Source organism: Silurus meridionalis, chromosome 2 (assembly GCF_014805685.1).
Source record: "Silurus meridionalis isolate SWU-2019-XX chromosome 2, ASM1480568v1, whole genome shotgun sequence".
NCBI lineage: Eukaryota > Metazoa > Chordata > Actinopteri > Siluriformes > Siluridae > Silurus > Silurus meridionalis.
Window position 1 is genome coordinate 6,448,877 of NC_060885.1, and position 12,884 is coordinate 6,461,760.

Sequence of the window (12,884 nt, forward strand, 5' to 3'; positions counted from 1 at the left end):
CATAATAAATATCTCATCAGGTACAGTACACAATATCATCAAAAGTATCAAAGAATCTGGAGAAATCTCTGTGCACAAGGGACAAGGGTGAAAAATCTGTATTGAACCAATATTTAGCAGCTAGAATCCTTTATCATTCTTCCCCCTAAACTTCAGAAAATGGTCTCCTCAGTCCCCAGATATATACTGTCAGAAGACAGTGGAAACATCACCCTGTCCCAATTTTTCTGAGACCTGTTGCAGCCGAACTCAAAATGACTTAATTATTTTGTTAAAACTGTATACATTTATCCGTGGAAACATTGTGCAGATTATTACATTCTGTTATTATTTAAATTTTGCCCATTCTAATTCTCATTTTTGATTTCATAATATTGAAAAATAAATAAATAGAAAACATTACTCTGTAATCTGCTTAACTAATGCAGGTTCGTTCAGTGCAACTTCTAGTTAAGTCCAACTTACTGTACAATGATCAACAATCCAATTCATTGTTTAATAGAGTTCAATGCCTTATACAGTATGTGTATACCAATGCCTTGAAATTTCCCCATTGTGGGACAAATAAATGTTTATCTTATCTTATAGCTATGCAGTGATCTTTAATAAGGGACGTAAATGCACCCCACTGCTGCGCTCCCTTCACTGGCTTCAAAGCACTGATGCTTACCTACAAGGCCAAAAATGGACCAGCACCATCTTACCTCAGAGACCTCATCACACCTCACACTGCACCACGCTGTCTGAAATCCTCCAGCACTGCTCGACTGGTACCACCTTCTCTCAGAATGACTCAGTTCAAGGCTCTTTTCTGTTCTGGCACCGAGGTGGTGGAATGAGATTCTCCTAGATATTAAAACAGCGAAGTCCCTCGCTATCTTCAAGCAATGGTTGAAGACCTACCTCTTCCTGAAACACTTAAATTAGCACTTTCCCAGTTTGTTTTGAAAACATTATTAGTCATTATTAGTTAGAAATAATTATTATTATTAGATAGTCTGATTTAGATTAAGTTTGTAATCTAGTGTACCAGTGTAGTTTTTTCCTTGCTAGACACTCAAAGCACCTTGCTCTGGACAAGGGTGTCTACTAAATGCCACAAATATTCTGATGTTTCAGAAGTTTTTCCAAATGCCATTTAATTCCTCTTCTGAAAAACGATGTTGCGGGCCACATCCAGGGTCATCATGGGACAACTCTGCCCTGTGGGCTCTAGTTTAGGCATCTCTGGACTATTATGAATGTCCAATAATTTTATTGTTATAATTTTGTTTGTTCGGTTGAACTTCTACCTTTTAACTTTTCGGATAACAAATGCTGGAAATTGAATTCTGCTTGAAATACATGCCAACGTGAGTAGTCAATTTCAGAATTATATTTGACACAATCATTTTTATTTAAATTATATACTCATCAAATGGGCCAAATAAATAAAGTATCCTCAATAATTGAAATGAAGTTTATACTGCGGATTTCTAAATACAATTACATGTTACAATTGCACTGTCACAGATAACCTTCTTAAACAGAACAATTTTCCCGATTCAGCTCTAAAGATTTGCATTGTGTGTGTGTACTGTATTTGCAAATCATCTATTTGAAACAGTTTTAATGTGTTTTTAGTGCCACATTTAGACAGGACACTTTCAAATTAACTGAGGTTGAGATACATGCAGAATAGAAACCGGTTATCACTATAAATTGCTTGTCATCACTGATTTCTACATGTATTATAAAATAAAATATGTTTAAATAATGCATTCTTAAAAGGACACAGATTTTATCATAATGCTATGCATGTTATGTTTGGCTATGGGAGTGGCTTTCATGCGCTTCTATAAGACTCAAAACAATTGCAGACTGCAAAAGCACGAAGGACTACTACAGAGTGTAAATCCACTGAAGTCATCTAAAGGGTAAAGCTTGAAGGTATAATCTATATAGTGGTAATTTGCAACGATGATGATATATTGTAAATGCTATTTTATTATATAATGAAATATAAAAATGGTTATTTATGTCCAATTTTTTATCTTTTTACAGTTTTCATTATGACTATCACAAAACTGCTTATCAAGACAATGATTTATCCAAGTCTTTTAATGATCTTCATGACAAGTCAGACTCTGGCCTTTTCGATTGTTTTTTCAAAATCTAAGACGCACCAAAGCATAACTCAAGACGCAATTTTACAGACAACAGCCGATATCTGCAAATCACGAGCACTCCAGGAAGGACGGAATTTTATTTTGGTGAATAATCTTTATTTTATATCTATTCATATTTATAAATCTTTTCAATAATAAGTATTTATTGCATTAGACTTACGGCTTTCTAATTGCAGTCAGATACGCTGACAGTGAAGTCAGTGGCAGGAAGCTGTTACTCATCTGATTCAGCCAAAATGTTTCAACAAAGCCTTGATGATATAAGTAATCGCAATGTCCTGGTTGACATTAGGCATGTTTTTGACGGAAGTTACCATTTTGACAATGAGGAATTTTTGCTGGACGCAATCTTATTACTGACGGAGTCTCAGTTGTCAAATTCAGTGTCAAGCAGAAGAGCTATGAAGCTGCAAGAGAAGCACTGGGTCAAGTCCTACACACTTTGCAGGTATGATACTAAATTAGTTTAGCAGACCAGTGCTAATAAGTGAAATGAAGATATAGTCAATATTTTTAAATACATGTAAAGATGCTGCCAAAGATAAAAAGTAAAAAAATACATATACTTTGTTATTGTACTGTACTAGGACTGTCCTAGTAGATTTTTCTCTTATCAGTACTTTACTATTTATCTTTCAGACTTTTTCTTTTTTCTTCTCATTGCGTGCCATTTTCAGCCCATCAACCTATTTCTTGTCATTGCATGGCTTTTTCAACCGACCACTGGTGTATCATTTCCTGGTACCATTCATTAGATAACAAAATCTAAGATTTGTAAAACAGACTGTAGTAATAGTACTTTAACTTGAGTGAAAAAGTGTAGTCAGTTCTTCAGCTTTTACCAGAGACTTTTAAAACATGTCTGTACTTCTACTTGAGTGAAGGATGTATGAACTTGCAGTTACTATGTTATAATTCTGACCCTGGTTTGTGTCTTTCTTTAAGGATTTCTATAGCCATAGCAATTGGGTTGAACTGGGAAAGACACAACCCTATTCCAACCTGATTAAACCAGACACTCTAATCAGCAACTTAGCAGGTAATTAATCTAGATGTGGGTATGTATGTGTTTCGCTGTTGATATGTTTACCTGTTTTTCCTGCTCAATCTGTATTTTACTTTTGCTTTGTTGGATTGTATGTATTCCATTGTAAATGAACCAGATTCCAACCCGATTAAACCAGGCGCATCAACCTAGAGCCTGGCAGGTAAACAATTGGTAGGTATGTAGGTGGTTCTGCACTGACATTTCTGTGGATTTTATGTTCCATCACTACTGATGAACTTTCACTTTTGGTTTGTTTGTTCTACTGTAAATTACACATTTGAATTGTTAGGGTACACTTTGCTGGAAAATCATTCATTAAGATTGACTTTCTAGCATTCCTCTCTGTCTTCCCAGGATTACCTTCACATTTACTACAACAATGACCAGGAAAAGAGATTACTGAAGAAAATGAAGAAAATAGAATTATGTTTTAATCATAATTATAAAATGACAATTCATCTTGTAAAACTCTGTTTGCGCTTGTTCTTTTATAGGTTATTTCTTACCTTGATGCCTGTGCTTACACAAATTAAACAGTGTTTATTTGACATTTTAAATAATTAATTATTTACTTTGTACATCATTATATCGCATAGACTAAACAAAACAATGTTATATGACCTATCATTTTAACTGTAAATCACTTTGGACAAAAGTCTATGAATAATTGTAAAATGTAAATGTACTGTAGAGTATCTTTAAATGAATTACGGCTACATCTTGCATGTTATATTTATGAAAATCATAACAATATGGTAATTAAAAAATCTGACACATTTATTTATTTATTTAGTTAGTTAGTTAGTTAGTTAGTTAGTTAGTTAGTTAGTTAGTTAGTTAGTTGGTTAATTCATTAGTTATTTAATTATTTAGTCGGTCAGTCATTCAGTCAGTCAGTCAGATAGTTAGAGGGGGATATTGAGAAGAATGATCCGATTTGTGGCAAACCCTAATAGGAGAAGCCGAAAGAAGAAGATTTTACTAAAAACCAAGATGTTCTGAAATCTCATTCATTGTACCCATGGCCAAGCTCAATGTAATATACATGTAACTAACAAACGAGTTGTATTGTAATGTTTGCAATGTTGGCCCAGTAAGTGAAAGTAAATCTGGGTTGTGTACAATAAAAATATACAGGCACCATGTTAATAATGCAATGAAAGTAAAACAAAGGGAGATCTAATTTTATGCTTCATAATGTTCTTATCTGTTTTGGCAGATTCTGATACATGCAGAAAATGTACAGATAGTGTCTGTGTAGGAAATATTCTGGAGGAGGTCATTGCACAGCAGAAGCTAACATCTGGATACTTTGGCTTTAGCAAACCAAAAGGTAATGGAGTAAATAGGTTAAAGTAGATAAATTAAATTAAAGATAACTGGTCTGCGAGGAAGTTACAGAAAATGGTCAAATAATATTTTTTTTCTTTTTCAATTAATCATTAAAAGAATTAAACTTTTTTTTTTATATTAAGACCAATTTGATGTGCTTTGACAAACACACTGTATTTCCATTTTTCATTTCATCTTAAGGAAAGTGCAGTCACGGAGGAGAATTTGATCCATCAAGTCGGGGAAGGAGGCATAAATAAAGATTCTACAAGTGCCAGTCATGGATATCTACATGACACGGCAGCATCACTAGCCACGGCTGCGACCAAAGAACTACTGCAGGACATTAGAGCAGCAGTTGGAGATTCTGAGTTTCTTAGGTATTCTATTCTTAGACTTTTTAAATAAGCTTTCATTGTCCATTCACCTTTTTCTGGTTTCTGTTACTCATAACAATACGTTTAATATTTCTTAAGAATAGTGTTATTTATGCCAGGATTTATTGCACATGTTGAAAGTAAAAAAGATGTGGTAGTTATTTCCTGCCTGTGCTTTTGAGTAACAGGTAAGTCAAGTCAAGTCAAGTTTATTTCTATAGCGCTTTTCACAACAGACACTGTCTCAAAGCAGCTTTACAGAAATCAACAGTTAAGGTAAACGATGTGTATTTGTCCCTGATGAGCAGCCATGGCAACTGTGGCAAGAAAAAACTCCCTTAGATGTTATAAGGAAGAAAACTTGAGAGGAACCAGATTTAAAGGGGAACCCATCCTCATTTAAGTGACATCAAGACTGTGATTATAGTCTTTAAACAATACAGAACACTGGAGAGTGAGAACTAACATGAGCACTGGAATGTAAGATTATGAGTAATGATCTTTCTACAGTCTTTTAGTCATTGTGTTTATAAAACTAGGAGCTACTGAACAACTCCTAAAATACCTTAACATTTACAATCATCACAGATCCAACCCCAGCTTCTCCATGCCAAAACCTTTACACTCAAGGAGGTCCAATTTTAAAACTCCACATGAAGTGGGATCCAATTGGCACTGGTACGTTTCTAGATTGTTCGGAATGTTTGAGGGGTCGGCATTTACTTCTTTGAAGGTTCACAATCTTCATAAGTGGGACGTGACTGGAGCTGGAGCAACCTCAGGATGCCTCAGGATGGGGAGAGAAAGAAAAGCAGTAAAGAGGAATTAGCGTAGCTGCAGTTCATGATATTAACAAGCATAAGTTGATAATGTGCATGTGATCAGATGTTCTGGAGCACAAGGATATGGTGTAATGTTTGTTATGTGTAGGCTTTGCTAAAAATATAAGTTTTTAATCTGCACTTAAACTGGAAGAGTGTGTCTGAACTGAGTATGTGTCACTTTTCTTGTTTGTGATCCTGCAGAATGTTGGGACTTAGCCAGAACTTGGTGCTTTGTTTTGTTATCGACACCACTAGCAGCATGTCTAAAGACATTGCCGAAGTCAGGAAGGTTACTTCATCCATCATTGACAGTACAACAGGAGCTGCAGCTAAAAGTTCTGAATACATCCTGGTACCATTTAATGACCCTGGTAAGCTTAATTTGTAGAATGCAGCCTTTTCTGCATGCTTTTAGAATGCTATTTTGTATAGATATTATTCATGCAATGAGGAGAAAGTTGAAAAGGTAGTAAGGGAAGTTGTAGTTAATATGTGTGTACATATTAAATACATAAATAATAAGAGACAAGCAGTTGCATTGTAAAAATGAAATTCTTTCATTGCACTTCATGATGGTAAACATTTTACCTTTACATCAGTCCAAATCACACATATAGACATTTGTATTTATCTTATACCATGGCAGTTGCTAGTAATGATAAAAATCACTTGAATGACTTCTTGTTCTTTTCTGTATTTGAAATAGTTCCCAATGGCATCCTATGCTGTATGTTTGAAATCATTATCCTTATACAGAATAAATTTGGCACCAATCAGACACCTCCCTGATGGTATTGCATGATGGATAATTTATCCGAATCTATTTCTCACCTGAACACTATTATTCCCGACCAAATCTCCAAACAATCTCCATCTTCATCTCCTTTTGCAGAAATCCAGGGAAACCACCACCATGCTTCACTGTTGCTTGATTATTGTGCTGCTCTCAATCCCTTTGGCAAACTTGTTTTTTGCTACAGTCAAATATTTTATGTCTGAGGTACAGTGTGTTTTTCTAGCTGCAATTCTTCCATAAGGACCACTTCTTCTTAGACTTCTCCAGAAAGTAACAGCAATGCCTAAATCCTACTGGTTTCCACCAGTTCTTTATTGATAGCACGGCTTGTTATATCGGATGCTGATGGGAAGTTAGCATGATTTGTTATCTGTTTTCTTGGCTTACCACTGCATTTACAGTCCTTAGTCTTGCCTGTTGAATCTTGAAACCCCAGTCTGCTTAGAAATCTTTGGGTGGAAGAGACCTTGCTGATGAAGTATAAGTACCTTGTGTCTTGTAGCTGTGCTCAGTCTTGCCGTGGTTTATGATCTGTGACATTAAACCATCTTCCACAACCTCACCTTAGTAGCAGAGTTTGGCTGTTGGAGGCCTCCTAACCATTTGTTTCTGTTTCGTTTTATGACTGTTCAAACTACATATGCATTTAATGATCTTTAGCACCTGCTTGGTATAATTGCCAAATTATAAGCTTGACTCTGATCCTACAAAATCCCTGACTTTGTGCAAGTGTACAAAGTGTGCAGAAGTAAAACTTTAAAGTCACTGATAGAGTTTCAGGAGTATGAGTAGGCCACTGATAGAGATCTCAGAGTAGGAGTCTGTGTGACAAAGTTCAGCAGAGATCATTCTGATTTCTTTTGTTCTTTTGAATTCTTTCAGGTTTTGGCCCATTAATGAGAACTAGTGATCCTACTGTGTTTAAACAGCAACTCGATGCACTTACAGCTTCTGATGGAGGAGATGTTCCTGAAATGAGTCTCTCAGCACTCCAGGTGTGATACAGTAACATATTTTGCTAGCCTCTCAGGTTTTGAAACTATTGTTTTTCATAATTTATTGCTTACTTAATTTCTAATACGTGTATGTGTTTGGTAGAATGAAGTAATTGTTAAATTCTAAAAAAAAAAGAGACGCAATATATATATTTTTAAATCTACACAAGATTGGCTGTTTTTTTGTTGGATGTTTATATTAAAGTTTAGTCAATTTTTTAATCTCGATTCCTTTTATTGTTTTTATTCGTTGCAGTAGACAGGCAGGGTGCAGTATCTTGGCATCTTGTGAAGGAATGCCAGCACAGGAATGTGTCAAAAACTGATTTGATCAACAACTCAATCATTATATCAGTCTGTCAGTCATTCAGCTTGTCAGTAAGATAATTAGACAGTTACATTTTTCAAATTCTAGTCAATAACTCATCCTTACTGTCAGTTGTTCAAACAGTCGGTCAGTTTTTCACTTGGTCCGCAACTCATTTAGTCACTCGATATAGCAGTAAGTCAGCATTAACTCACTCAGTCACTTGTTCCGGCAACTGGTCAGACAGTCATCTAATTAGTCATCAGTCTGTCAATTGGTCAGTCATTCAGTCAGTTGGTCTATTAGTCAGTCTTTCAGTTGGTCAGTCACTAAATTACCGTGAATGAATAAGTCAGACAGTAAGTTATTCAGTCAGCTGGTCAGTCAGTTAATAGATCAGTTACTAAGTTTGTTTGTCAGTCATTCACTCTACAATTGTCTGCCACACAATCTCCCATTCAAGTCAAAGTCAATTCAAGTCAAAGACAAAGTGAACTTTATAATGATTTAGCCAGACAGTAACGTGTGAAGCAGAACGAAGCATTCAATTTACAAGCAATCAAGTAACATTTCATACTTTATGTTCCAGCTCGCCCTCACTGGATCTCCACCACAGACAAATATTTTTGTCTTCACTGATGCTGATGCAAAAGATAAAGGGTTAAAAAATACTTTGCAAGCACTGATTGAGAGAACAAAGTCTGTCGTAAGTACATGAAAATCATTTCTACAGTATATACACACAAACTATTCACACTATTATTTAAAAAAAAAATTCTGAAAATTTGTAATATAATATGAACAAAGTGGCAAGTAATGATTAATTTTTTTTTACATTCTCTATTTCAAGGTGACTTTCATGCTAACCAACACCACAGATAGCCAACAACAGCAAGTCCCCGCTCAGATTTTCAACCCACAGATCTACCAAGATCTGTCTCAGGCCTCTGGGGGACAGGCTATTGAGGTCACCAAAGAAACACTGTCCCAAGCTACAGATATCATTGCAGTTACCTCCAAATCTACAATGGTAATTAAAAGAATACTTTTTTAGTAGCATAATGTTATCTTATTTGGATAAATGTTGCTTCTTTTATAAACATGACTTGGATAGGCATCACATTGTTCATTGGTGTGTTCCTGATGTAGGTGCACAGTTGCGGTGGTAGTGTAGATGTTTGGAGTTTTAACTGGGTTTCTTGCTTTAGTAAAATGGTATTCACCCTCCATATGTGAAATGTCTCTCTCTCTGTAATGCCACGCGTTGTTATATTGCGTTTTTGTATAGTATTGATGGTTTCTATAATTGCAACGTGATAGTGGTGCTAATAAGAGGTGGATCAAGTCAGGTAAGTCCCCACTGAAGGCCCAGGTACCAACGGCCCGCCACTGATACATATAGATGAAACAAATTTAATTTTATTTGTATAGCACTTTAATAATGGATATTGTCTCAAAGCAGCATTACAGAAATATTTATATTAAAAATATAAACTTTAATGTCATTCATTTGTCCTTATAAAGTTATCCCTGTTTAAAATACAGCAATTTTCCATTTTAGGTCACACTACTCCAGGCTGTAAGAAACACAGGAAAAACCGAAAGCTTCTCATTCATTGTGGATTCTACAATGCAAAACCTGGTCATTTACATCACAGGAAACTCTCTAGATTACACCCTCACTAGTCCTGCAGGTGTGCAGATTGTGAAATTAACCAGTATACCCTTATTATATTGAGAGAGCACTCAGAAACTCATGTAATGTCAATATTACTTACAATAATACTATGCTAAACTCTTATAATGGTGCTGTTATCTATCCCAGGAGTCTCACAGAGCAGCACTGAACTGAATGGGAATTTGGGGATCATTCAGAAAGTTGGTAACTTTCATACAGTGCAACCAAATGTTGCAGACCAGACTGGACTGTGGGTCTTAAAAATGAATTCAAACCAACCCTACAGCATCAGAGTTGTTGGTAAAATCATTGTTTTTGCATCCATATTCTCTTTTTAGATCTCAGAATTTAAATAAAATGTAGTTAATGAGTCTATTTTTTTTTATATTCACTTTTCAGGTCAAAGTGTGGTTGACTTCCTCTTTGCATTTGTGAATGCTTCTCAAGGTCTTCATACAAGCTATGTTGAATTAAACACCAGGCCTTCAGCAAGTAAATGCACAACTCTTCGAAATTGATAATCCATTAACTACTGTAATTGATTAAATGATTTTAAACTAATGGCTCTTCCTTAATTTTCCATTGATCAGACACCGTCACCTTGTTGCTCACTTTGGTCGGTCTGGACAGTGGGAGTCCTACAGAGGTGTCACTGGTGGAAGCCTCGAGTTCAAACTCTTTTACTGGGACACTAGAAGAGGTAGCTAGTGGACAATACTTGGTGACCTTCACCAGCATCCCAGCAGGAAAGTTCACTGTTCGGGTTTTGGGAAAGCTCAGTTCAACTAAAGCTTCAGACAGCACCTTTCAGAGACAGACACCAACTCAGTTCCAAACATCAAATTTGACTATTACGGTAAGTTTTAATCCATTAATTTACTATTATTATTATTATTATTATTATTATTATTATTATTATTATTATTATTATTATTATTATTATTATTATTGTTATTATAGTAATAGCAACATTTGATTACAATTTTACAAAACTAAAATGTGCAAAGGTAAATGTATTTCTGACAAATTTAGCTACAATAATTAGATATAATTTAGAAAGCGAATGTATGTATTGATAAGGTCACAATTGTTATTCTCTAAAACCAAGAACCAGGCTATAAAATTGAGGAATCTTTCTAGAGACTTCAACGATTAAATTGTTTTGTGGCATAGATTTATGCACAGGGTACTAGCCCTAAATCTCTAAGGTTGTAAGTATTCAAGAAAGCACAGTAATTCCATACTTTTAAAGCAGGAGATGTTCAGGCCTTTTTCTAAATCATGGTATTGACAATGATCCTTATTGCCACTCCTTTATTAATGTACAAAAATAATAATAACAAGAAAACATACAATGGAATTTAAATATGGCTCCAATAAAATGTCTATAATAATAATAATGAGGATAATAATAATAATAATAATAATAATAATAATAATAATAATAATAATAATAATAATACATATGTAAATGTTTTTATGTCAATTATCATGGTAAAATTGACTTTCTTCCTACAATCTGACAGACTCAACCTGTTGGAACAGTGGCACCGGGAAAACAATTGACTCTGCCTTTCACAGTCACCACCACAGGCTCTGGAAAAAGCCTTAATATCGGCATCAGCAATGATAGAAATTTTGCCGCTAGCTTTAACACGTCCTTAACCCTCGATACTGGAGGCAGTGCAAATGGCACAGTAACTCTGACTGTTCCTGAAACTACTTCCTCTGGAACTGATGTCACTGTGATAATTGAAGCTGAAGTTCCAAATGGAAGCGATTTCAATTACGCCGTGCTGCGCATTGCTATTGTTGCTCCGGTAATTACTTACGTTACATTCAACTTCTCTTAATCCTGACAATAAACTGGCAAAGGTTCTGCCAAAATATACATTACAGATTCTTACCTTTGCTCCATTGTTTATTACATGTTAATTACATGTCCCGTTTGCCAAAATGATTGTTTAATTTACTGTATGTTAAAAACAATTGTGTGTGTGTGTGTGTGTGTGTGTGTGTGTGTGTGTGAGAGAGAGAGATCGTTACATATAAGTCATTAGAGAGACCTCGTGTTGAAATATAACTGTTTCTCTACTTCTTAAAGGTAACCGATATTTTTCCACCGATATGTGAGGCAGTTAGCATATATAGCAACTGCTCAGGAAACTGCAGCTTCTCCTCATGGTACCTCACTGCCAACATCACTGATTGGTCAGGTGTTCAGAAAGTGAGAACTCTGAAGGGAAACGGCAACCTCGACACCACCAGTGTTCTCAATGCCACTGGCGTGAACGTCACGACGGCAGTCTACAGCGCCTCTTGCTGCTACCAAGACTTGGAATTAGTTGCGGTGGATACAGTGGGAAATGTTGCAACCTGCTTCAAATCTGCCTCACCAAGCATCCTGAGTTATGGTGCAGAATTTTGCTTGTTTTTACCCATCTGTTTTTGGCTTAACGTAGGAGTCTCATTTTACCGATTCATGCAGCTCTAAGAAGAAATCAGTTTATCAGAATACAAAAATAAGTATATATGGGTCTACATTATATCCTAAATCCTGAAAATATAAATTAACAAAATCATAAAGTATTTTGCCTTCTGAATGTATTAGTGTTTTATTGACGGGTCTGCTTTGACTGTATGTTATGTAAATAATTAAACACCAACGCACTTGGTAACCCTTAAGAAGGTTTTTACATGCAAAAAAGTAACATTTTGAAACATAACTGCATTGCTAGGTAATGTCATGCATAAGCAAAACATTCATCAATTACTATTATGGACAAAAATCAGGGTTCCAAGTTATTTAGCATTGGTACAGCATTCATATTATTAATAGTTGTCTTTTTATTGTTATTTTTCTTTCTAGCCCTTGAATTTAATTATTATATCATACAACCAAACTGTTTTGTTTTTCCTTTGCTTTCTAAACTATACCTTGATTACTATTGATTGCTTTGACAACCTTTTCACTTTCTACATGCATTCGATCTAAATAATAGATTTATTTCCAGAATAATTTGGAGAGAAATTAGAATTGTTTAGCAGGATTGTAATCTTTAAAAAAAAAAAAAATATATATATATATATATATATATATATATATATATATATATATATATATATATATATATATATATATATACCTGTTTGTTTGTTTTATTTATTTATTTTTTTACTTTTGATGTGTTTGCCACCATCATTCTCAAATACCGCTTGAGGAAAAAGCTGGTAGAATTTAACTCTATTGGAAGTTACATTGAAAATAAATATCATAAAAGAGTGAAAAGATTATGATGAGGTTTGTGTAAATTGCATAAATGACTTTTACCTCAGGTAATGAGATTGATGTGGCTGGG

General features: G+C 34.9%; 1 protein-coding gene across 1 annotated transcript; it reads left to right on the forward strand.

Moving 5' to 3' along the window:
• The first annotated feature begins 2,111 nt into the window (after positions 1 to 2,111).
• LOC124397244 (von Willebrand factor A domain-containing protein 7-like) lies at positions 2,112 to 12,512 on the forward strand. Its single transcript, XM_046866768.1, is given in 16 exon segments — positions 2,112 to 2,118; positions 2,498 to 2,616; positions 3,114 to 3,207; positions 4,436 to 4,549; positions 4,750 to 4,786; positions 4,788 to 4,928; positions 5,951 to 6,120; positions 7,428 to 7,540; positions 8,437 to 8,553; positions 8,698 to 8,877; positions 9,409 to 9,541; positions 9,673 to 9,825; positions 9,925 to 10,017; positions 10,116 to 10,381; positions 11,052 to 11,345; positions 11,630 to 12,512. Coding segments are annotated over 16 exon segments (2,421 nt in total). The 3' UTR covers positions 12,020 to 12,512.
• Positions 12,513 to 12,884: the final 372 nt, after the last annotated feature.